Source organism: Leptinotarsa decemlineata, unplaced genomic scaffold (genome assembly GCF_025532065.1).
Source record: "Leptinotarsa decemlineata unplaced genomic scaffold, Ldec_3_MD MMD2_tig00026358_RagTag_RagTag, whole genome shotgun sequence".
NCBI lineage: Eukaryota > Metazoa > Arthropoda > Insecta > Coleoptera > Chrysomelidae > Leptinotarsa > Leptinotarsa decemlineata.
The window spans coordinates 11,063,637-11,090,000 of record NW_027412703.1 but is presented as its reverse complement, the minus strand read 5'-3'; the positions used below and the strand labels follow the sequence as shown (position 1 = coordinate 11,090,000).

The window sequence follows — 26,364 nt, the reverse complement described above, 5'->3', positions numbered from 1 at the left end:
ATATATATATATATATATATATATATATATATATATATATATATAAGTGAAACAATATTTGGGTATGCAGCAGGCCAAAAGTTTAGTGTACTCTTATAACACAGATTCCAAGCTTTCGATAATCTTTATTATCATCATCAGGGATGCTACAAATAAGGATAAAAAACAGTCATATTTATAAAATAATAATTCAAGCCAACTTACAGTGTATGTGAGGTTATGTGGCAGGTTGAAAGAAGTATGGACGTAACATATATGAAAAATTACTAAGATGTCACTTAGACAAACAATATATAGTAGATTTAATGATATATCATTATATTATCAAATTTAAAAAAACCACCTGTTCCTTGAATCATGCACGTGGTTTCCTCTTCAAGGAACAGGTGGTTTTTTTAAATTTGATAATATAATGATATATCATTATATCTACTATATATTGTTTGTCTGTAACGTCCTAAGTGACATCTTAGTAATTTTTCATATATGTTACGTCCATACTTCTTTCAACCTGCCACATAACCCCACATACACTGTAAGTTGGCTTGAATTATTATTTTATAAATATGACTGTTTTTTATCCTCATTGTAGCATCCCTGATGATGATAATAAAGATTATCGAAAGCTTGGAATCTGTGTTATAAGAGTACACTAAATTTTTGGCCTGCTGCATACCCAAATATTGTTTTACTTATTTTCTGACTAGTCAGCAAAAAGACTACTTTTTTCTATATATATATATATATATATATATATATATATATATATATGAGCTATCGACTCATGGGAAAATAGAGTTTAGTTGTTGTTTGGTTTTTGAATTAGGAATATATGTGTAGTTGTGAGCCGGAAGCGTTTTATTTCATTCTAATATATAACAGTAAATACTAAATTTTTTCACTTTTTAACCACACAATTATATACACCTATGGAACAGGTACTTGAAAGTGATATATTACTCTGCTACTTAAGGATATATACTATATAACAATAAACCTCAATAGACCTGAACTATACTTATTTAATGAACTTCATAAAGAACATCATACCATCAAAACAGTAGTATCGTTCCTAACAGCAATGTTTAAATATGTTTTTCTGTTAACCAGGTGTCGCACCCGTACGAACGACAACCCTTTGAAGTCAAAACTTGTGCGAGCTACCTTTAAAAATCACACAAAATTCTCGTCTTCCTTCAGCATAAAAAACTCACAGGAACTAATAAACATCTTCAATATTCCCTTTTCACCAATTCCAAATTGGTTTGGTTTGACCTCATAAATTTATTCTCAAGCATTCCTCCAGAAGATTATCATAACAAACCCAATACAAACCTATTAATTCATTTTTATATACTTCTACTACTGAATATAGAATAAAGAAAATACTTTTGTCTAGTTTCTACTGTTTATTTATTCGTTACGACCGGTTTTGGCTTATAAAGCCATTTTCAAGCGACTACCACAAATTGTCAAGTTGCGTCTTAAATAGTGTGGCCAGGTATCTGCTCCTGAATTCAAAAGGGGCGAGCTGCATAGATCTAGTTGGTCGTTATGAACTTGGGGTCCTTGTACAATTCATTTATTCCAACGCTTCCAATAAATTCATCTCAAAAGGGAGATGACAGAGGCACAATAATATGTTTTCTACAAACTTATACTCACCTCTCTAATTACTTGAGTGCCTTTATCCCTCAGTAAAGGAAATAATTCATCAGATAGTAAGTTCAATTTATATTGAATTCTATAAACGGATTCACTGCCCATACATGTATTGAACTCATTCAACATTATATGTTGTGTACTTGGTGAAAATTTATCAATCCATTGTTTATACCTAAAAAAAATATTATTTACTTATGTAATTTGCAGTGTATGCATTTTAAATAATTACAATATTTCAGACAATGTTTTGCAATTTGATGTCGTGAGTATCCAGACTGCAATGTTCCATTTTTCAAAATAGCAAATACATAGTTCCCATTAATTTTATTTTAGCTAAAGAAATAACTTGATGCAGTGTTGTGTATGCAAAATTCCTCAGTAAAAATTTGAGATAATTGATAACATTTTTCCAAGAAATATTTATATATAAATGGTGCTAAATATCAATAAACAATTGTAATGACTTGAACGGATTATAAAAAAAATATCTACCAACAATACATGCTTCTTCTACTACCGCAAGGAGCACGAAATGGACGTGAAAATATTGGAATAATCAAAGATATATCAACCTATATTCCACAACATTGATGAGTTTTGCCAAAAGTTTCTTTGAAAAATTCATGTTAATATTACTCAAGATAGAACTGAATCCATTATTACATACATTATAAATATTTATATTTTCCATATAAATATTCAATGTGTTGCTAATAAGGCGAGTAAATTACGCGCCATTTTAGTTGATTTCCACTTTGATGTAATCTGTTTATTGGACCATTGGCAAACATTCGACAATTTAACATATATCAAATTATCATTTCATGTCTAGTTTTTGTAGAAACTCACGTCAACATGGAGGTGTTACTATATATTGTAGAGATTGAGGTTGAGTGGAAGAACAACAACTCAGTAGCACTTGTGCTAACTGAGTTGAACTTCGCCTTTTGTTATATCAGCAACTAGCTCTGTAATTTATTTGAATATTTGTATGTAACTACAGCTGGGAAACAATAAAGACGATTATTATTATTATTTAAATGTTTCTATTCTTAATTTAAATTATTTTAATAACGAACTGCACTTAGAACTTTGCGGAGTGTATTTGAACAAGTCGAATATTTAAAAAATCTCTTTACAGGTCATGCACAGGTGATTCAAATATATTTATGAATAGTTTGGAAGGTTTATTGACCAGTTTGTTGAAATAAAACGAAATAATTGTCTTGCTTGGGGACTACAACATATATTTTCTTGTAAATTCAACCTTACTTCTCAATTTGAAATGTATTCAACAATCGTTTGGATTGGATATACTAATTTCAGACTATACTATAATCATTAGATTATCTTAAACTTGTATTGACAACATCATAACAGATATTACTGACCACGTTTCTAATGTAGGTGTTCTGGACTATCCGTCCATAAATACCATAGAACTACCCATGGAAAGAGAAAAATGAGATACCTAGAATGTGCTTCACACAATAAGGCTTGGGTAATTTGAAATCAGTAGTAGATTGGAATGTGATTCAGTGTGCTAATCACGATACAGCTACAAATTGCAAACATTTCATCATTCAAGGAAAAATCATTTATCATGATGATGAAATCAAAACACCATGAAAATATCTGATTCAAAATTAGTTAGTATAATGACAAACTTGGATTTATGAGAAGTAGTCTCGAAATAGCCCAAAGTATTAGGTAGCTCGCAAGATACTGAAGCTTATAAACACATTGAAAAGAAATATCAAAATTATTTAATAAAACATACAAGACACCCCTACAATGAATATATTACACTGCACAACAGTATTTTTGTTGCATGAAATGTTTGTTATGGATCTAGCTGCATTTTCTACCCTGATTCCAAATCTGTACTCAGATTTTTGCTATCAGCTGTAATTTTTGAGATTTGAAGGGTACCTATTTTTATTGAAAAAACATGGTTTTCCATCATATAACAATTTATTTAACTATTTAATTAAAACAAAACTTTCTTTTATGCATATATATGTATATATATATATATATATATATATATATATATATATATATATATATATATATAGATAGAGATATTATCGAGTGTGTATGATACAAATCAAGAATGAAATAATTCGTGGACACAACACTCAAAAAATAGGGGTAAACCGCGGACACGTGTTTCTGGCTATTGGCCTCATATATATATATATATATATATATCTGTTTAAAAAATCTGTTTAAAATGTTTTTCCGTTAACCAGCTGTCGCACCCCTACGAACGACAACCCTCAGAAGTCGAAACTTGTGCGAGCTAAGGATTAACGAGGTCTAACCTTTTAACGTGTGATTCCTAACACGGGTTGGACGATAGCAAGTGAAGATCGATCGTTCAGACTAGGGCTTGAACCACCGACCAACACGGCAGTCAATTCGAGTGAGTGAACAAATCACCCACGCCGAACCGCTTGGCTACCGACCGAAATATATATATATATATATATATATATATATATATATATATGTGTGTGTGTGTGTGTGTGTGTGTGTGTGTGTGTGTACAGTCAAAAAATCAAAAATCTGCTCTACTTTGCCAAGCTTTCACTTCTAATGGGAAGCTTCTTCAGGACCTATAATTTATTGAGTTGTGGATTTTTTTTCCAATGAATAACAATACAAATCATACTAACAGTAAAAATGAGTAAAAAACAATGAATTGAACTATAAATTGACGAAAGAAAGTAAAACATTAATAGATACCTTCATATAAATGTCATTTTTCAATGGGCATGATGATTTGATAATCTTTGACTCTAAAGGGAGAGTTGATTGATACAATTTTCATTATTATCATTATGTTTTTTGGTGTAGTTCTAATAAGTTACTGTGTATACTGCTGAAATTATCAATGTCAGTTCTCTTATTCATACAATCAGAAAGACTTATTAATTTCAACCATTTCAAGAAAAAAGCGTTTGGAAATATTTTGTTCTGTATGATATACTTTGATATTAGAGTAATTTGGTTTATGTCCTGTTTCTATAGAATGTTGTGGTAATGCACATGATTTCTAATTGAGCTTTACATCACTTTTATGTGAAGTTATTCCATCTTTAAAAATTCTAGATGTTGCTCCAATATAATCCAAGTTACAATTGTTACAAGGAATGTTATAAATCATTTTTGACTTTTTTATAGTATCCGTTTTGTCTTTCAATTTGGTATTCAAATTCTTTATAATTTTATTATTTTTTTGACATATTTTGATATTTTGTTCATTATGAAACAGCTTTATGATATTTGAAGATAAATTTCAAAGATTAGGTATAGATTTATAAGAAAAATTGATAGGTGAACTATTATTACATAAAATTCTGTTGATTACATCGGAATTTGTTTTACTGCCAGTATTTAAAATTATTTTATTAAGAAGTTTTCTGAGATAGGAATTTTCGATCAATATGTGTCTAAGAAGTCTGAGATTTTTTTGTTTGGGGGAAGGGTGTACTAATTTTTGTATTCTTTTTTTCAAACACAGTATTAAATTGATTTTAACTGATTTTTCATGAAAAGAATAGTAATTGATATATCTTATTGAATTAGTAGGTTTGACATACCAATCAGTGATCAAGGAATTATCATTTTTACGGATAACTCTTGTATCAAGAAAAGAAAGGGTCTGATTATTTTCTATTTCGATAGTGAATTGCAATCGTCAATGTATTTTTTAAAAAAAGGAATTTCAAAACTCAGTTTAGGAAGTATGTTTTCAACAAGATCGTCCATTACGTATTGAGCTATAATAGGAGAAATAGTAGTTCCCATTGAAGAAATAACTTGAGTTGAGTTGAGTTCATTTATAAAATTGGAAAAATCTAAAGAGTCCTTAATATAGAATTCATTTTCATAATTATAAGCATCAGTGAGATATTTAGTGACCATTTGGGTAATTTTGCTATTTGGAGCATCAATAGAAGAAATAATGGGTCTCTATTTCATATCAGGTTTATGTATTTTAGGTAGTCCATAATATTTGGGTGACATAGAATTATAAATCATATACATTTTTGCTTCATCTTCTGATATCATTTTAGATTTTTTCAAATCTGTAATGATTTTTTTTTGCCTTTTGTTGTATTGTTGAAACATGATCTCTATCAAGTTTAACATAAGAATCACTATCATTAATAATCTCAAGAGATTTCTCAATATTGAATCCATTTCAAGACCACTAATAAATTATCTGTGATCACAAAAGTTACTGCAAATATGGCTACAGGAAATTATTTCGAGAAATTGACTGGTAATATTCATTCCACCACTTCTTGATTTATTCTGTTCCCGATATGATATGAATATACAGCCTCACGGCAGCCTTGATGTATTTCTATCGTGTTCTAGATATAAAGAGGTATCTATCTACATGACATCAAATATACCAGTCGTGCATAAAAAGTTGTATGTATTTCGGGCGGAATTTGCTTTCATGGACCTAGGCGTGTTAATAGCCCTCGCTATCGCCCCGGCTATTACTTACACGCTGCGGTCCATAAAAACCTATTTTACGTCCGTGAGACATGAATAACTATTATATGAATGAGTTGGAGTGTTACTACTATTCTGGATGATCCAACAGTAATCAGCCACCATACTTGCATTCCATAGCTCTGGTAGCGCTCTTCCATGGTGCGAATTTTCTGAGGAAAGCGTTCTCGCTGCTCCTCGCTTAAATCTCCAAGATTTTTAGGAAATCGATCAAGGTGGCTATGAAGGAAATGCATCCTAATGCTCATGTTGCATCCCAGTTGTTGAAAGTATAATAGTAACTGCTTGACATCGTCAGGAAAGTCGACGGACTTCTTATTTCCCAAAAAGATTTTTATGAGCCAAAAAAACTCATTCCAGTCATTTTTTTCAGCGGTTGTCATACTTTCAGTAAAATTTACATCCTTTATTGATTTTGTAATTTGTGGTCCATTGAAAATTCCACCTTTCAACTTCTCAGCACTCAATTTTGGAAACGATCTGGATATATACTGAAAACATTCGTCCTCTTTGTTTAGATCCTTTACGTAGTGTTTCGTCAATCCTAGTTTGATGTGTAAAGGAAGTAATATTATACATTCCCGAGGAACTAGGGGGGGCTCATTACATTAAACTTGCCTCATATCAATTCGTATCTAAACGGCCAATTTTTTATGGTCCAATGGCTGTTTTAGCTCTGCTGTCCCACAAGCAAATAAAACACGGATATTTTGTATAACTGCTTTGTTGGCACAAAAAGAAATTAATCATTTTCAAGTCCACACATATGAGCCAGTTGTGTTCTGTGTATTTAATTCTGTCTGAAACCAGAGGTATTGTGGAATATTCTTCTTAAGCTTTGGTTAAATAAGCAATAGACAAACAGCCAAGTTTATTGTCATTATATAAAAGTACACATTTAAGACTGCGTTTTGACGAGTCTATAAATAAACGCCAATCATTAGGGTCGTATCTTTTTAATCCCCTTTCAGTCACTAATTCCGGAATATTATTGGAAAAAAACAAAATCGTCCTCCTCAGAAAACAAAAGAAGTATTTTTTTCCCCTGGTATGGTAAAATGAGACATTTGTTTCTTTGGTGACCAAATTTCTTTCTTTCAATCGAGAAGCTAGAAGTTCTGATGAAGCTTTAGACAATCCGAGATCTCTTATTAAATCATTTAGATCCACACACGTTTTAAACACTATATTCGGGATCCAGAGCTTGTTGTTTGTTTCCAATGGCTGTTGAAAGTACGCCATGAATGCATTTTTCACGAAGTCTGACACATTTAAACAGAATTTTTTGAATGTATATTTGCCACAAACGTGACAAAATCTATTTGGATTATTTACACAGGTCCTTCTAGACGAAGCCATTGCAAAAAAAGAACCAGAAACTGGTAGGATGATGACGATAGCTATATCAATAGTCAAATAGAGAGTATATTTTAAGGGGGTACCTGGATCTCCTAAATTAGAGCTGCTAGAAAAAATCTGAGAGTAGATTCAAAATAAGCGAGCCTATAAATTAGTAACCAACAGGTGAAAAATCTCATGCGACAAAAAAAAGTTGTTTTTTTTTCGAAGTGTTATTAACTCTTCAAATACTTCAAAAGCTTACAATAGTCACTTTTATACTATATTTATACTATTATAAATATACTATATATTTATACTATTATACTATATGATAAAATCTCTTCCATAACTAGATGCTGAAGGAGACTATGACTATATTCATAAAATACACTTAAAGAGGATAACGCCATAAGACCGGTAGTTTCGTATATAAATAGTCTGGTAAGAGAACTGGGAAAACCTTTTATCAAGTTGTTCAAAAATATTATCAATTTCGTCCCAGCATTAAAAATTCACTGACTTTTGTGGAAAACATAAGGAACATATGTTCTCCAACATACCTTACAACGAATTTAAGCCCCTCATTTTAGATATATTAGAACAAGCTAAAGTAGACCATATCACTTCGTTTGAAATTTCAACAGCTTTCAATGTGTGCCTAAATCAGAGTTATCTAGAGTTCAACAACAAATTTTATAAACAGGATTCAGATTTAACAATGGGATCACCCCTTAGTCCACTTTTAGTAGACATATTTATGAACAGCTTGGAGACCACTATAGTAAATTCCGACTTGGTTAAAAAACATATTCATTTTTGGTACAGATATGTACACGATATTCTGGCCTGTTTCAGAGGTACTACAAGACAGCTGAGCCAATTTATGACATTCATGAATAATTTCAGTAGCAACATTCAGTTCACACTCGAAACAGACATAGAGGGAAATATAAATTTCTTAGACCTGACCATTACACACAATCTGAATGAATTTGAGGTCAATGTTTTCAGAAAACCTAGCTATAAAGGCCCATCCCAAGTGATTCTTTCCATCCAGACAGTCATAAATTAGCAGCCTACAATTCAATGTTGCACAGAGCATTCTCACTGCCTTTGTCTGCTAACAATCTAGCTAGGAAAATTGAAGTAATTACACAGATAGGCCATAATAATGGCTTCAACGCAGATACAATCCAGAAGTTAGTCAGAAAAAAAAAGCCGTAAATTAACTTACAGATTAATATACCCCCAGATCAAACAATCAGAAATCAAGAAATGGGTAACTCTAACATATTTTGGTAAAAGAACAGAGATAATTGCGGGTTTCTTCAGAAAAAACAATGTGGAAGTGGGATTCAGACCACATGCCAGGTTATATGATTTCCTTTTCAATGCCAAAGATAAAGTGGACAAATGGGAAAAATCTGGAGTTTATAAGCTAAAGTGTCCGGAGTGTAATAGTGTTTATGTGGGACAATGTGGTGAAAATTTCTCAAAACGGTATGCTGAACATGAAAGGTCCTTCAGACTAGATAAAAATGATTTGACGTTTTCAAACCATTCCTTGACATGCAACCACAAGTTCCCGAATCTAAACGATACGGAAATTTTGCACTATGCAAGGAAGGGTTGCAAACTCAATTATTTGGAATCCTTGGAAATTTATAAGTATAAACATTGCAGGTGCAATCTGTTAAATGATCAAATCGATCTAGTTTACTCACCGGTTTTCAAATTAGCATATCCCCATTGCCACAAGTTAACAACATTCAGGTACCCAATTAAGCTGAGTACCTCTGTTTTTACCTACAGTGGTGTTATATATGGGCTAATGTAATTGATCATTTTTAGTTTAGTGTATAAGTTTGAAAATGTCCTTATAGGACGAAACTGCAGTAACGTTGGTTACAAATAAAAGTGGTAAAAAACATAGAAACTTTCAATTCTCTTTTCTCTCATCACAATATAGTGTTTTTTGAATTTGTTTGAAAAAAAAAACACAACTTGATATTTCTATTTCTATATTTATATTGCGGAAAATCCTATATCAGTGAAATTATGAGAAATTGAAACTTCGCCTTGCCGAGCACAAGAAACAAACACAGCGAAGGGAAGATAATAGCAGAGCATGTTTGGACCCATCAACATAACATCGACTGGTCCCAAGCTGAGATCATACACAGGGAGGAACATTGGTTTAGGAGAAAATTCAAAGAAGCTGCATACATGTTGTCCAACAATGTATTCAGCCAAGCTAGCGTAGAGGTACGCAACATATGGAAATCCATGATCAAGCGAAAAATGGCCAACTCTTGCCAAAGGTTTATCTCCCGCTAAACCGGTAAAGCGGAAAGAGGAGATGAGTGAAAGTATTCGAATGACCCATAAATAGTTATCTCTCGGAGAAACTAGTCCAGTCATCACCCGAAGACGATTGTGCATGGGTACTAACAATCGAAACTTCGTGAAGTAACTTGGTTTGGAATCTCTTAATTTATTTTTGTTGTAATTGTTGTAATTTTTTACTTGTAATTTATTCAACTGTAATTTCATTTCAGGTTTTTTTTTGCCTAATATAATAATTGTTATTTTCAGGTATTCTTTTTAATTTTTCATTTGTATTGGTTCTTTTAGGGATTTCAAATCATTTTATATAATATTAGTAATGGAAGTCCGAACTAATGAAATTCATCATGAAACATTGTCAGTCACCTTCAAATAAACTTGGAAAATAAGTTGTTAAATTTGAAAATTGAGAGCACAGCTGGTGATATTTTGCATTTGCAACATCAAACCACGTAGATTCAGCGAAGACTAAGAAGAAACGGTGTATCCATTTTTGGACTTGAAATCGAGAAAGACTGTTTAGTCAAGGGAACACTTCCAAAATTAAACAAGGTCCTTGATGTGAACTTCACAGAAACTGATATTTAAAATATATATGTAGCCGAAAAATCCAGTCATATTGGAATTCATTTCTTATCTGAAAAAACTTATCTTTTCCAAAATCCATAAATTGAAAGGAACTGGAATTGTCATTGCTAATGATATGTGTCAGGAGGATAGAGACCAATTGAAGATTTTGAACACGTGAGCAAAATCTACATGCGACTATTAGAGGATACAACTTGATTGTAGAAGGTAGGACATATACGGCTCAGCAACTGAATGATGGCATAGTATTATAGACAGCAAGCGGCGGTACTTCTGATTCAACAGATCCCTTCTGAGAAAGAAAAGGCGACGTTAACCAAAAACAAAGAAAAAACAATTTCAATTCACAACTGTTTACCAATGGTGGAAAAGTTGCTACACGGAACAGAACTAGAAACAACTGTGAAGTGCAGAACTACTTAGATTTAAATTTGCATTATTGCTCTGAATTGAAGAGTAATATATTTTTTTAATTCTTTTCGTTTATTCATTACTTGGATTTTTTTTTTGTTGAAACATTATTTCTACTGTTTCTAAATTCTGCCGAGGATTTCTCGCATTATTATCGTATTTGCTTTCAACTGACATAACTTTTTTCTCTATGTATAATAAATTTCAAATGGCAATATTTTCATCCATTGCACATGTGAATGTACGCTCATTGGTATCTCATTTCAATTCATTCAATGTTCACATTTATGATAACAGCTATGACATAATCGGTATTTCTGATAGTTACATCCAGGCATATATTGTGCTGACGTTTCAATTGAAGGATATAAACTAGTGAGAAATGATCGGCTGCTCAGAAGGGGTAGGGGAGTGCTGTATATGTAAGAGATGGATTGAATACCACGGTTATTCTGAAACTCTGGATTATTTAAAACAGTTATGGCTTGAAGTGAAAATAGATAATATAACATAATATATAACATTTATTTGGTAAATAGGATACATTCCTAATACACAATAACAAAATTATAACTAACAAATAATTGATTATTATTCCAAAAATCATGACTTATGATCTTATTAGTAATACCTTCAGTTACATTTGTTATAAATATGATGCTGCAAATCAGTTTTAATTCTTTTTAAAGTTGAAGCTGATTTAATTGAATGAGGCAATTTGTTGTACGTATCAAAACCTTTGACATATACTGAGTTCATACTGATTTTGGTATTAGTCTGTGTATATGTATGTCAAGATTATGTCTAGTGTAATATTTGTGAATATCATGAATAATACAAATAGATTTTTTAAGATATGTTCCAGTTAAATCAATAACAATTTTATGCACAAATATCATTGTCTGCTATAAAAGTCTCTGGGATACCGAAAGCCAATTTAGGGTTGTTAACATTGTAATTATGGGAGTGTATCGCTTTCCTCTCAATATAATTCTCATTCCTCTATTTTGTAGTTTTCGTAGTTGTGCCTGTTTGTTCAAATTGAAAGAGTATAAAATCAAAGCACAATAATCAAAGTGTGGTTGAATAATTGTTTTATAGATTAATATATTTGTGTTTAAAGACATAGGTATGCTTTGAAATTCTAGAGTAAAAATATATTTTTTTCGAGATTTTCTTATGTATGAATTGAAAATGTTCTTCAAATGTGAGATTGCAGTCCAGTTGAAATCCTAAGTATTTTACATTATTATTCACTTTTATATTTTCATCATTAATAGAAATATTTATCTGGTTTATATTGATTTTTTTATATTTGTATTTTAAGGTAAGGATCATGGCAGTAGTTTTACGCATATTCAATTTCAATTCATTAATTTTTATATATTTGCCAACTTTTTGCAATATCACATTAATTTTCTGTACAGCAGCACCAGGCTTATATCACTACAAGCTAATAGAGTATTATCTGCAAACAGGTTGATAAATTCACAATCGACATGTATATTAATATCATTTAAATATATAATGAATAGTAAGGGGCCCAAAATACTTCCCTGGGGTACTCCTTTATCGTTTAATATTTCATTTGAAATTGTATCATTGATTCTTACTCTTTGTTTTCTGCCTTCAAGATAGGTATAAAACCATTCATACACTTTGCCCTCAATTCCGTATATTTTCATTTTGCTGAGGATTATATTTTTGTCGATTGTTTCAAAAGCTCTCTTCAAATCTAAAAATACCGCTACTACAAACTTGTTGTTATCTAATTTGTTTATCAAATAGTTAAGGGACCTCTGTAATGCCGATTCACAAGAGTACTTTTTTCAAAACCCTGACTGATTATCAAACAGAATCTCATTTTCATTCACAAAGTTTAGCAGTTGATTGTAAACAGCATACTCAAGTACTTTCTCAATGGGCGGCAACGTATTAATAGGCCTAAATTCCTCAGCTCTGATAGTTTTATTTACCTTAGGAATTGGAATAATAGTACTAATTTTTAGCAGATCTGGAATCTTTCCAGTCTGAAGCGAAGTGTTGATAAGATTCAATATAGTATGTCCAGCAGTTTGAAAAATTTGTTTAACCATTTTGGCATTTAGGATTTCATATGTATTACATTTATTGTCTAATGAAGCAATAATATCACATAATTCTCCTAATGAAACCATTTTGAATTTAGTTATAGGCAAGTAAAGGTTAGAATCGCAATTATACCACATTTCATCACTTTGAATGCTCTCGATTATCTGGTTAATACTATTAACAAAATAATTGTTGAAATGTTCAACTAAGGATGTCTCTTCCTTGACAATGCAGGAGTCTCCATTATAATCAAATTGTAATAATAATAATAATGATAATATTTTATTGGTTCTTCTGGATCATAACTCAATGATATAGAACAAGTCAGTGTAATATGATATAAATAAACTTATGAAATAAAAAAAAATGTATATATAGGATATGAACAGTTATGTAAAATTATATATTAATTATATATATAATTATATATTATAAATTAAAATTATAATATATTAACATCCCTAGATGACAATTTCAATTCTTCAGTTATATTGATAAGTCATTTATAAACTCTTCAATGGAGTAGTAGGTTTTATCAATCAGAAAGTTTTTTAGGAACGGTTTAAATTTTCTTAGTGACATTTTTCTAACATGATTCGGCAATTTGTTAAATAGCCTGATACCCATGAAAATCAGACTTGATTCTGATCTAGCCAGTCTATCATTTGGTATTTCTAACAATGTTGAATTTCTTGTGCCGTAATTATTTTTGTTTAAGAAGGTAAAAGGTCGCTGATCCGATTTTACAAAAATCAACCGGTACATATAAATGCATGGGAGAGTTAATATTCTTAAAACTTTGAATAGATCTCTGCAGCTAGTACGTCTAATTACACTCTGAATGTTTCTGACAGCTCTCTTCTGTAAAATGAATACCCTCTGTGCCTCACGTGATAGGCCGCAAGCTACTATACTATATGAGATTGTTGAGTGTAATTGGGCATGATAGTACATGAGTACCACCGACTTATCTATAATTTTACTGAGTTGATAGATACAGTAACACATAGGCGTTATTTTTTTACATATTTCATCAATATGTTGATTCCATTTACAATCTTCAGTGAGAGTAAGTCCTAGAAATTTTATTGAATTCACCTGTTTCATTAAACCGTGCTGTGATTTCAACAGTAAACTGTGATCATGACCCTTTGGGGCATAACTAAATCTTAGGAAGGATGATTTTTTTATCATTGCAGATTAATTCATTGCTAGAAAACCAATCCTGGGCTTTTAAAATTTCCCTGTGAGCCAGGTCTACTGTGGATGTAACATTCTTTCCACTAACCAGTAGTGTAGTGTCATCCGCATACATTACAAAATTTCCTTCAAAGTCATTGACATAAATTATATAAAGTAGAGGTCCCAAAATAGAGCCTTATGGTACTCCAATAGTATACTTTAAACGTTTAGATTGTACCTGTACCTGACTGAATGAGTTTTCATTACTACTTTTTACAAGGACTTTTAATGTTTTCCACATCGTCTGAGAATTGTTTCTATATCTGTCAATTTTATTCCAGTAATTATTTTCTTTTTTCCTTTTCAACATGTTCACAACTTCATTTCTGAGTATTTTAAAGCTATGCTATTTGAGTACTTTTCCAGTTGGTGAAGATTCAATAAATGATTTATAGGCTTTATCTCTTTCCTTGATTTTACTATTTACTTCATTATCAAACCATGGTACACTATTTTTGAATTGACATATTCTTAATGGTGCTATATTATTGATAACTGCAGAACAATTATCAATGATTTCTTAATAAATAAAATTTACATCTACTGAACTCGATGCCCATTCGCATGAAATCAAATTCGTTTTTATTTTATCAAGATGTAATATTGTTTTGTTTCAATGGCTTTAATAGGAAGTTGACTGATATTACCATATGATTTGTGATATTGTGGAATAAGTGAACGTTGGTTATAATATCATTTTGATTTGATATAACATAATCAATTAATGTTTCAGATTCTAATGTGATATGTGTTGGTTCGGTTACAAATTGCTTCAATCCATATGTTGAGAATAAAGTCTTGGGTTTATTTACATAGAATGCATTTTCTGAGAAATTCAAATTAAAATTTCCCGCTAGTAAAAAACTATTATTTCCTAACATAATGTCATCAATGATCTTTTCAAGATGTTCCAAAAAAGTAGCATCTGAACTCGATGGGGAATGATATAAACAACCAATAAACCATTTTGAAGATTTGAAATAAATTTTTAGAATTGTACACCAAAAATTACCATCAAGCACAAACGATTTATAACTAGAAAAATTAATATTTCTTTGAATATATAGAACTACTCCTCCAGTGTAATGACTATTTAAGTCGCAACACACACAATTATACTGATCCATTATTATTTCTGTATCTTCAATATCCAGTGTCGTCCTAGTTTCACTTAGCAGTAATACTTTAGGTTTGTATCGGAACAATACATCATGAATTTCATCCTTGTGTTTGATTATACTTTGTGCATTCATGTAAATAACATCAGAGCTTAATTGTAAATCAGGATTTCTTACAAGTTTTTTTTTAATTGAATACTATTTTTACCGACAATTGTTGACTTGTTATTTATAAATTTAATAGTTTTTGTATTATCTCCACTTGCAACAATAGTTTCCAGTTTTGTTTTAATTTTACGGTAATAATCTCTTTGGGAAATGGTTTGGTCTCCAGAGATCTTGATGTTAGAATGCTCATCAATTTTCTATTTTTGAGGACGTGTTTAGCGACATCTGGTGATTCCAGAATAACTTTTATGGGCCTGTTCTTGTTAGGCATGGTTTTACCCAATCTGAAAAGTTTTATGTTATCCATGTTCAAGTTAAAATTTTGAAGTACATTAGTGATTATTTTCTTCTTCTCGGCAACTGTTTCATCCTTATTTTGTAAGGCGCATTCTTCAATGTTATAGAGAATAATATTTTTGGCTCGATTTTGTCTGTCTATCATTTCGCTAATTATATCTTCTTTTTCAAGTCATGTGGAATCTATCTCCTTAGATTTAAGTGTTTCGACTTCTTTTTTCAGTGTTGTTATTTCACCTTCAAATAGGGAAATGTTTCTTAATAATTATGGTACTTGTTTGAAGGAAGTTGTACAATCATCACAAAAAAAACATAGACCATTTTTGCAACTCAAGAACTTTTAATTCCGAAGCAGTTAGTTTGGAGCAAGTTTTAGTCGTATGGAAAGTGATTCTGCAACTGTCGCATCGAAGAAAGTCATCATTTTCATAGTCAATTGAACTTTTACATGTGGAACAGGAGACTGCCATTATGGAAATAGTATCCCTCTCTAAAATTCTCAGGTGAACTACTGTTTGCTGTTTACTGTTTTTATTTCCTTACTTCCAATCACTGATGTTTTTACTTGGTCACTTTTTTCAGTCCTTACCACTGGAATGTGTTTTAATTTTTATACTTTAATAACGTTTATATCACTTTCAAACTGATGAGTTGGTTCACATTTATAGTTGTTTGATGCACTGAATTATGTGAATTGATATATTTTTAGATTATGACTTACTTCAGAGTGACTTACGAGCAATAACTGACACGCATTGAAGAGAAACCAGAGTCAAATATGAAGCTACGTTCTTTGAAAAAATTCACTTATAGGACTTTTGATGACATCAATCTAAACAGTATTCAAAGAGATCTTGAAAATTTTCCTTGGGATAATATTTACTATATGGAATCAATTGATTAAAATGAACTTTATCAATAATAATATTTTGTTATCGGCTAATATACATGCACCACAGAAAATCTCGCATTTTGCGGAAAAGAAAAAAAATTACACCCCATAGATTACTAATATTAGATTGATGCAAAACTGCGTGACAAAGCTCTCATTAGGTAGAGATGGAATCGACAGCCTGTTCATCTCAATTATTAGACAGTTGAGAAATTTCACTTCTTCCTCCATTAGAAGAGAAAAAAAAGCATATTTAGAGCACATACTTCAGAATTCTCATAGCAAACAACAATGGCAGAGATTCGAGAAATTGAGTATTATAAAAAGTAAGTATATTGAATTACCTGATAATCTTACAGTTGTTCATCAGCACTGTGTAGTATTTCTGATGATAAATTAAGGGCACTTGATAATAATGAAATGTGTGCTCTGATACTATTTCATTACTCTAAGACATTTGATACTTTAAAACATGATATTCTTCTCTCTATTTTACACTTTACTGGATTTTCAGCAAGCACTTTTTCAATTACTGAGTTCTATCTATCTGGTAGGCCGCACCAGCTACATATCTACACTAGTACCTTCTGTCTTCATCCTGACAAACTGTAAATACCATTTTAATGCAGATGGCATAGCTATATCTTTCTTTCGAATTTTGTGATCTATCAGAAGCAATGAACTTGAATCAATTACTAACCCTTACGAATTAATTCAACTGAGTCTGTTGCACTCCCATTTGGAACTGACGAGGTGGTGAACCCAGCAAAAAATATAATGACAATAAGGGTAGGAGGTATTCTTTGAGGCAACTCAAGTAATACAATAAAGGTATTCCGATATCAGAAAAAAGTAATTCCTATTTTAGTAAATGTGGGACACAAAGATCACTGTCATCAACACTTTATTCAGCTTGGTATTATGCTGGTGGCTTCATTATACATATACATCGTTTTGTTAGAGGTACATAAAAACATAGACAAATTTGGAAAACACTCCGATATACATCAATATAACACAATATCTGCAGGTCTGTTGAATCCCCAACGGCACAGACTAGTTGTTTGCAACAAAAATTCTCTGAACCTTAATTTGTATAATGTTCTCGATTAACGAGTAGAAACATTGGAATTTAATAAATTTGAAACAGTCATCAAAAAGTTTCTCCTCAAAAAATGTTCCTACAATATAATGGAATATTTGAACCGAGCAAGTTTATTTAAATGTCTATATTAAATTATCTTTCACCATCAAATGATTATTTGGTCAGCCAGTAGTTATTTTCAAAAACTAATTCAGTATGTTATTTATATGTACACCTTTTATGTGTTTTAACAATTAATTTTTATTGCAATATTTTTTTTATGTACTCTGCCATAAATGTATTTATATGTGACATGGTTAATTAAACTCTACTCTCTACTCTATGGTAAGTCATTATTTCAGTAATTGTTTTACGTTGTATATATAATCCATAATTAGAGCTGAAATAAATACCTTGTATCGCTAACTACCTCTTTTGGTGTAAAATGCACAACTACTGATGCCAAATCCTCGTCACATTTGGCAGAGTCCTGATGCCTTTTTATTGCTTCACTGCTCAGTAGAGAATCGATATACTCCAAAGTGGGACAATCTACAACTGAAATACAATTTTTTTACAATGATATTGAAGTATTTTGCTGATGTATCATATCAAATTCAAGGACTAAATTGCAAGTGCTAAGTTGATTTGAAATTTGTAGTTGAAATAGGTAATAGGAATTTAAAAAAACAATGGAAAACAGAAGAAAGATTAAAAATGTAGACATATTGAAAACTTATTTTCAATTACTCCATTCGAGATTTAAAGTTTTTTCAAAGTTTGAAAGTTTTATAAATAGTGCTGCTGCTATTTCAATTTCAATTCAATTTTCAATTTATTCAACTCAATTCTAAAGTATAACTAACTATACATATAAAATAATTCATATTGTATAATTCATTCTAAATGAGTAAATGACACCTAGGCATACAAATGCCTGTATTGTGCTTATTCACTCATTCATGAACAAAATTTAAAGTTTACATATGATGCACTGTTTGGAACCTTTAGTGTAGTAATGAATATTACTGGAGTTTTTTCTCAACACCAAATCGTTATTTTGAACACCTCGACACGTGTTTCGATCACCAAGTGATCATCTTCAAAGAGGAAGATTAAAACTGTTTTAATCTTCCTCTTTTAAGATGATCACTTGGCAAAACTGTTTTAATCTTCCCCTTTGAAGATGATCACTTGGCGATTAAAACAGTTTTAATCTTCCTCTTTGAAGATGATCACTTGGTGATCAAAATACGTGTCGAGGTGTTAAAAATAACGATTTGGTGTTGGGGAAAAAACGTTTACAAATAAATATTAATTTGACATTTAGTGATTAGTATACACTAGTAGAAAATTGATGAATACATAGAAAACATAAAAAGAGGGGGTGTCGGGAAACTTTAATCAAGAAAACCCTGATAATTCATTAATAAATTAATATTCTGGAGTAAATCAAAATATGTATCACCGGATGCAGTGTTTTAGTTGTCCTAACGGCACCTCCTACATATTTAAAAGTTCGGTTCTCGTATTTTATTTCATCTATGTGAGCATGGCTTCATTCCTATTGGTTGGACTAATCGACCTGATTCGTGTACAGTTTAGTGTAAGTAGCCAGACTTCGTTTCTGTCAATTACCTCTTTCAACACAGAGACAGACCGTTTCAACTGAAAAGACGAGGAAATTAAGTCTGACTACTTACTCTAAACTGTACAGGAATCTAGCCAATAAGCTCAACCGCTAGAAATGAAATAATGTCCACCACCGATGAAATAAAACCAAAGACCTGAAGTCTGAACTATAACTATAAAATTAATCACATATACAAAAGGTATTTATTACAATGGATGTAAACTTTTCAACAAGCTACCTAATTTGATTAAAGAATGCAAATAATCCGTTAGGTTCAAACAAGAAACTAAAGAACTCTTTTTTACGAAAACATACTACAGTGTTGAGTGATTTCTTGACTTAATTTTTATTTTTTATGTTTATTTATATAAAAAGATGTAATTGTGACAATTAATTCAGCAGGTAAATTTCTGTATATAACATGTAATTCCTACTTCTCTGCTCACACCTGACATGTTTGTTTTTATTCACTTTTTATTTTATTCACTGTATAACTTTCTTAATTCAATTCAATTTATTCAAATCAGTTGTGAAGTACAACTATATATATAAAATAATTCTTATTGTATAATTCATTCTGAATGAGTAAATGACACCTAGGCATAATACTGTATTGTGCTTATTCACTCATTCATGAACAAAATTGGAAGTGTACAATAAATATTAATTTGACATTTAGTGATTAGTACACACTAGTAGAAAATAGATGAATACATAGAAAACATAGAAAGAGGGGATGTCGGGAAAAAAGCGATGGTTTTTCGAGGCAGTGTTAACAGCTATATTGATTTCTTCTTCAAAAAATATTAATTATTACTGGATTTTCGATATGACAGCTTTGAGTTTATTTATATTATTGATATTATTCAGGTTTATTGGAAGCATGTTGAATAGTTCTGGACAAAAGAAAAAGACGAATCTCTGTGTATGACTTTTTCTGTAAATTGTTATTTGGATATTCAAGTTTTCTGAGAATCTTTTGCGTCTGGGTATATTAGTTCTATATCTGTTAATGTTTGAGAACATCCATATTAAACACTGGTAGCTGTACAGACATCTTACGTTTAATAACTTTATTTCCTTGTAAAGTTTTTCCGTTGAGAAGCGCCAATTTCTTTTCAATACTATTTTGTGCAACTAGGTTTATGTAGATACAATTCTATATTACTTGGCTGAGTACTCAAATTCAGTGAAAAAGTCATGAATTTGGTTTTTTTGACATTCAAGCTCAGTAAATTATCGTTTAACCACATCAGTACTTTCTGCAGTATGTAAAACATCATGCCATGTTTCACCTTTTAATATTAAGGCTGTGTCATCAGCAGAGCAAACTATGTGCCCCTGAAATTCTCTGATCTGTGTAATACTGTTCATGTAAGCAAAGAACAGAATTGGTCCCAAAACTGTTCCCTGGGGCACACCAGCAGATATATTCAACTGCTTACTGATTTCATTACCGATTTTTACTCTCTGTGTCCGCTGTGGTAAATAACTTTGCACCAACTGTAAAGAGTTTCCCCGTATGCCATATCCAAAGAGTTTTCTCAGTAGTATGTCACGTGACACAGTGTCGAATACTTTTGCAAGGTCAATAAAAACCGCTAGGCATTTCGACGTTTCCAAGATGAAAAAAAAAATGTCAAGAGCTCTATTTTATTTGAAAGATAAAGAACTGAATTTAACACAATTAAAGTCAAATGAGATCATTCAATTCCACCAAGATTTGGAAATGAAATTAATAATTTGATTAAATCAATATTGATAATAAATTATTAGTTATGTTTAATGATGCAAGCAATAAAGGAATACTGAACATATGAATACTAATTCCTTTTAGATGAAATATTAACAAAAAAAGAATTATTAAATGCATACCAACGAAAACAGGACCTGGATCATCTGGTTCACAAACGTCTTTGGTTGAAACTACATTGCCATTGGGTAATTCAATATTTTCTCCTGCTTTCAATTTTCCTAGAAGTGGACCAGGCGGAACTCCCATTTTTACACATTTTTCCAAATTAAGGGCACCTGGTTTTGGGTGGAGTTTACATATGTAAATCATGGATATACCTTTTTCTTTTGTTTCTTGTAGAATTTGTTCCGATATTGATGAAATCGGTTTTGGACTTGTTCGGCTTCCACTATCTGAAACAACAAGTCTTGTTTACTGAAAACTTATTTTGTCCTCATTTTTAAAATATTGAATGGTGCTTGAGAAGCGAATGCAAGGTGATTAATAATTACAAAATTCGTGTGAATTTCAATTAAAAAAAATAGAAGAAATAATTTTGAAATTCTTTGCCACATTCAAAAAAAAAACTTTGATTTTCCTGAACATTTTACAAAACCTCAACACTTGTTTCACTATACAATAACTTCCTCAAGCGTTTTCATACTGACTAAATTCTACCTTATTTGTGCTTTATATAATAACAATTCGTTGAAATAAATTGAATTAAATAAGCGTTTCGATGTCATTACGTACTGTCATCCTGACATGAGCAGATTCAACTCATCCGTGACATAAAGTTGCAATGTTATGAATTGTCACGTATACTCATTCTCAGTCGATTCATATACCCCATGTAAACGTACTAAACCGTACCAGCATTATTGGTAGCAAAAAGTAGTTGTTCGCTATACTACTAGTTAGGCTATACCAAAGTATAAATTGAATCGTACATCAATTCCCAACTCTATGATCCTATTTCCAACGAATGAAAGAGAATTAACATACCTCATAAAAGAATTGAAAAATAAAAAATCTGTCGGATTAGATAATATCAAATCAGAACACTCAAAGCAATAATTTCCCAAATAGTCGAACCACTCGCGTACATATTCAATTCTTGTATCGAAATTGGTCTATGGCAAACCGCCTTCAAAAACTTTGTTGTTCATACCTATACCCAAAAAAGGCGATAAATCTAAGGTCGAGAACTATAGACCTATATCATTAATAACTGTCCAAACTTTTCGAAAAGTTATTAAAAAACAGATTGATATCCTATCTTGAAAAATACCGTATTATCTCGAATCACCAATTTGACTTCAAGCCAAATTGGTGATTCCACAGAAGACGCAATTCATGAACTAACCAAAAAAATCAATGTGCTTTTAGTGAAAATAAAGCATGCTTATGCCTATTCATAGATCTGTCGAAAGTTTTCGACACTGTAAGCCATCCTTTACTCTGGCATTCTTTAGAAGACATTGGCGTCCGAGGAAATTCACTGAAATCATTCGAAAGTTATCTCTCAAAGAGATAGCAAGTAGTAAGAATTGACAACATACTGAGTACCAAAGAAAATACCGAGTATGGTGTACCACAAGGAACCGTTCTAGGTCCTATTCTTTTTAGTATATATATAAATGGTTAATTTGCGCTAGAGAGTGGTGGGGATATTATAGGATTTGCTGATGACACAGCCATATTATATGAAGACGGGAGGTGGATTTCTCTTAAGGAAAAAGCAGAAAAAGGCTTTAGTCGTATTAAAACCTGGTTAGAACGCAAACTCTTTACAGTAAATTTTGAAAAAACGAATTACATGACATTCACGTTCAACAAATCAAAACACATTCCCTTTAACAATTTAGAGGTCAACATTCAAGGTCTATCCATCAAAATTCAACCAGTAGAAAAAAACGAATATTTGATTGTCATTTAAAGTAGAATAACGTATATTATTAAAAAACTACAGACAATACTATACAGATTCAAATATTTGAAAAAAATACTGAAAGGTGACCAGCTGAAAACCTTGTAGCGCGCCTTGGTAGAAAGTCATTTGAGATATGGTATTTTGGGAAGGGGCGACGCACTGAGAACGCACCTTAAGCCTCTGGAAAACATCCAAAAAAAGATTTTTGAGAATATTGCTATCAAAAAACAACAGATATCATTCAAACTGGCTTTTTAGTAAAAGTTATATCCTTGATCCAAGGCAATTGTACTATATCTAAAAACTGGTTTGAAATATCATACTTCACGGAATCAGGCACAGCTACCTACTCAGCATTACGAAACTCGCCAGAAAAATCAACATATAGTACCTCACATGGCTAAATCGTTTGGTCAAAGGTCATACAGATACATTTCACCTAAAGTATATAATTCTATTCCCAAATTAATAACCGACATCAAAAACATTTTTACTTTCAAGAAAGAATTTAAAAAATACATTCTGAAAATGCCTAGAATAGTAGTCACTGAAATAATAGAAGGAAAATGAAAATTGAAAACTTTTTAAATACCGATGTATCACTGTTAGCAAACAGGTATATAGATTATTGATATATTGTACTGAACTGAACTGTAAAAGTTTGATATTCGCTAAGTTGAAAATTGTGTTACTGTATTATACTATTTGTTTTCATATTTTTATTTTAAGGATGTTGAAAATTGAAAACCATTTTAAATACCTATGTCTTACTCTTATCAAGCAGGAATACAAACGATTGATATATTATATTAAACAGAACTGGTTGAAAGCTCAATAATCTTCGGCTGTGTATTTGTAATATAGTGTTTGTCATTTTATTTTATTTTAAGTATGACAAATTATAATAGCTGTACATGTTTAATTACATTTACGATTGAATATGTTCGTAGTCGAATACCTTTATATGTTATTCATTTTATGTTTTTGTTTAACTACTTCAATGTATGTATGTATATGGCCATTCACACCAAATTTGTATCTCGAAACAAGTACTCACTTACTTATCGAGCATCTCGCCTTTTGTTTGACCTTTCAATTTGTACTTCTCATTTGTATTTGTATCTTAAATAAATAACATATATTATTATTATATTCGAGTGGTGAACTGAAATGAGGACAGTTTACGAAAAATGGTTTTATTTTATGGCGCAGTCGGAATATTATTTGAAGTAAAAGTTGAAAAGTAAATATATAATTCAAAATGGAAACAAGATGGTTGAATACAGGGGAATTGCACTTATGAATTTCTCTGGTAATTTATCAGAAAATTGGAAACAGTGGCGACAGAAATTCGAAAACTACCTTGTGGCTTCAGAGGTTAACAAAAAGGACGAGAAAGTGCAGATTGCCCAACTTCTTCATTATGTTGATCAGGAGGGAATGTCAATATATAACACCTCCACATTTGCAAGTAAAAGTGAGAAAAATAAATTGGACAATGTTGTGCAAAATTTCTAAAATCACTTTCTACCAAAAAAAAAACCTTTCTTAAGAAAGATTCAAGTTTTTTTAGGAAACAACAAACTGGTGAGACGATAGAACAGTTTATAACTAACTTGAAAAATAAAGCCCGTTCGTGTGAGTTTGATTAATTGAAAGATAGTCTCATTAAGGATGTGGTGATAAAATTTCGTTTGGCAGTAGACCATGATGTCTAGTTCAAGAGCAGGTTATAGGGAATCCAGTTTGGAAATTGAAGCTGTTTATAGAGGACATATTTCGAAACCCTCTTCAAGGCGACAACAAAATGACCGGAGCCCAGATTCAAATCAGCAGCAAAGCAGTCGGCAGTAAGCGCAACAACAAAGTACGCGTGGTTCACGCTTTAATTCATATTCGGTTGCAAGGTTTCAATGGCAGGTATCAAATACATTAAGGGAAAACAGTGGTGTTTGCTATAAGTGCGGGAATTAACATGGTAAAAATCAGTGCCCAGCTTTTGGGAAAGTGTCGAGATTGTGGTGTCAATAATCACTTTGCAAAAATGTGCAAAAAGAAAACTGTTAACCAGGTCAACATAGATGGAGATCCGTCTGACGTGGATGTTGGTGAAGATAACTATGTTTTCGTTTAGGGTATCGGAAGCAGTCCTGAAAACAATGATAGCTCTTGGTATGTGACTCTTTGTCTCAATAAGAAACATATGTAAAATTTTAAATGAATACAGGAGCACAAGCTAATTTAATTTCAATAGATAAGTTGAAACCTTTAAATTTACTTAATAATTTCATAATAGACTTAAATATAAAATTAAAATTATACACGAACAATTTTCTACCAGTGATAGTGACAATTGTATATTAGGAATTGACGCATGCCAGAAATTAAATTTAATTCAACACGTAGATGTAACTGAACGTAACTGAAAAGTAATTATAAAATTCAATTGAAAGAGGACGTCAGTCCAGGTGTTCATGCAACACGAAAAATTCCAATATCTTTATACACGCAATTTAAACAAATTTTGGCCGAACTGGAGAAATCAAAAATAATAAGAAAGATAGAGGAACCCACTGACTGGCCGAACTCTATTGTAATTATCAGAAAAAACGATGGTAAATTGAGAATTTGCTTAGATCCTCGGGATTTCAATTTGGCCATCAAACGTGAACATTTTCAGTTGCCATCAATTAAGCAAATTAGATGTCAATAGTGGATTCTGGCAGATTGAGTTGGATGAAGACAGTGCGAAACTATGCACTTTTAGTCCAGTCATTATAGTAAGTTCACCTCGGAATTCGAGATACCCAGCTGTAAGTCTGTAAATACTTGTATATTGAAACCCTAAAAGTTGTCTCAAAACCTACATATGGTAGAGTGTAAGCAACTATTAAATTTCAAGGTCAAAGGTAACAAAAATCGGTTTTTTGCGCTTTTTTTGGAAATATCTCATTTCCTATGGGTTTTTTGCTATTTGTATTCATTATCAATATTGTAGAATACAAAATTCTCTACAAATTTTGTTTAAAAAAATTTCTTATACGGTGAACCGTTTTCGAGATAGAGGGCGGAGAGCACGCGGTCACAGCATCACTTCAGGTCAACCGGTGCCTCCGGTCGAAAACGCGCCATATATAGTTGATGAACTATCGATAAATCAATGATTGTAAATATTTGTCAATTTTTATTAACTATTATATTATATTTTATCATTTTTTCCTAACTCATCCACTTTTTATTCAGTATTAATTTATTTAACACTTACCTGCTCATGTAATTGCAGA

The 26,364-nt window shown here is 31.4% G+C and overlaps 1 protein-coding gene across 3 annotated transcripts in view; it reads right to left on the bottom strand.

Moving 5' to 3' along the window:
* RNaseZ (Ribonuclease Z) overlaps positions 1–26,364 on the bottom strand; it is a 52,977-nt gene that overhangs the window by 12,816 nt on the left and 13,797 nt on the right. For all 3 annotated transcript variants that reach the window (XM_074184627.1, XM_074184629.1, XM_074184628.1), the window contains 3 exons: positions 21,288–21,560; positions 18,193–18,337; positions 1,666–1,837 (listed from right to left, as the gene is read on the bottom strand). In XM_074184627.1, coding sequence (XP_074040728.1) covers positions 1,666–1,837; positions 18,193–18,337; positions 21,288–21,560 — 590 coding nt within the window. The remainder of the gene's footprint in view (positions 1–1,665; positions 1,838–18,192; positions 18,338–21,287; positions 21,561–26,364) is intronic.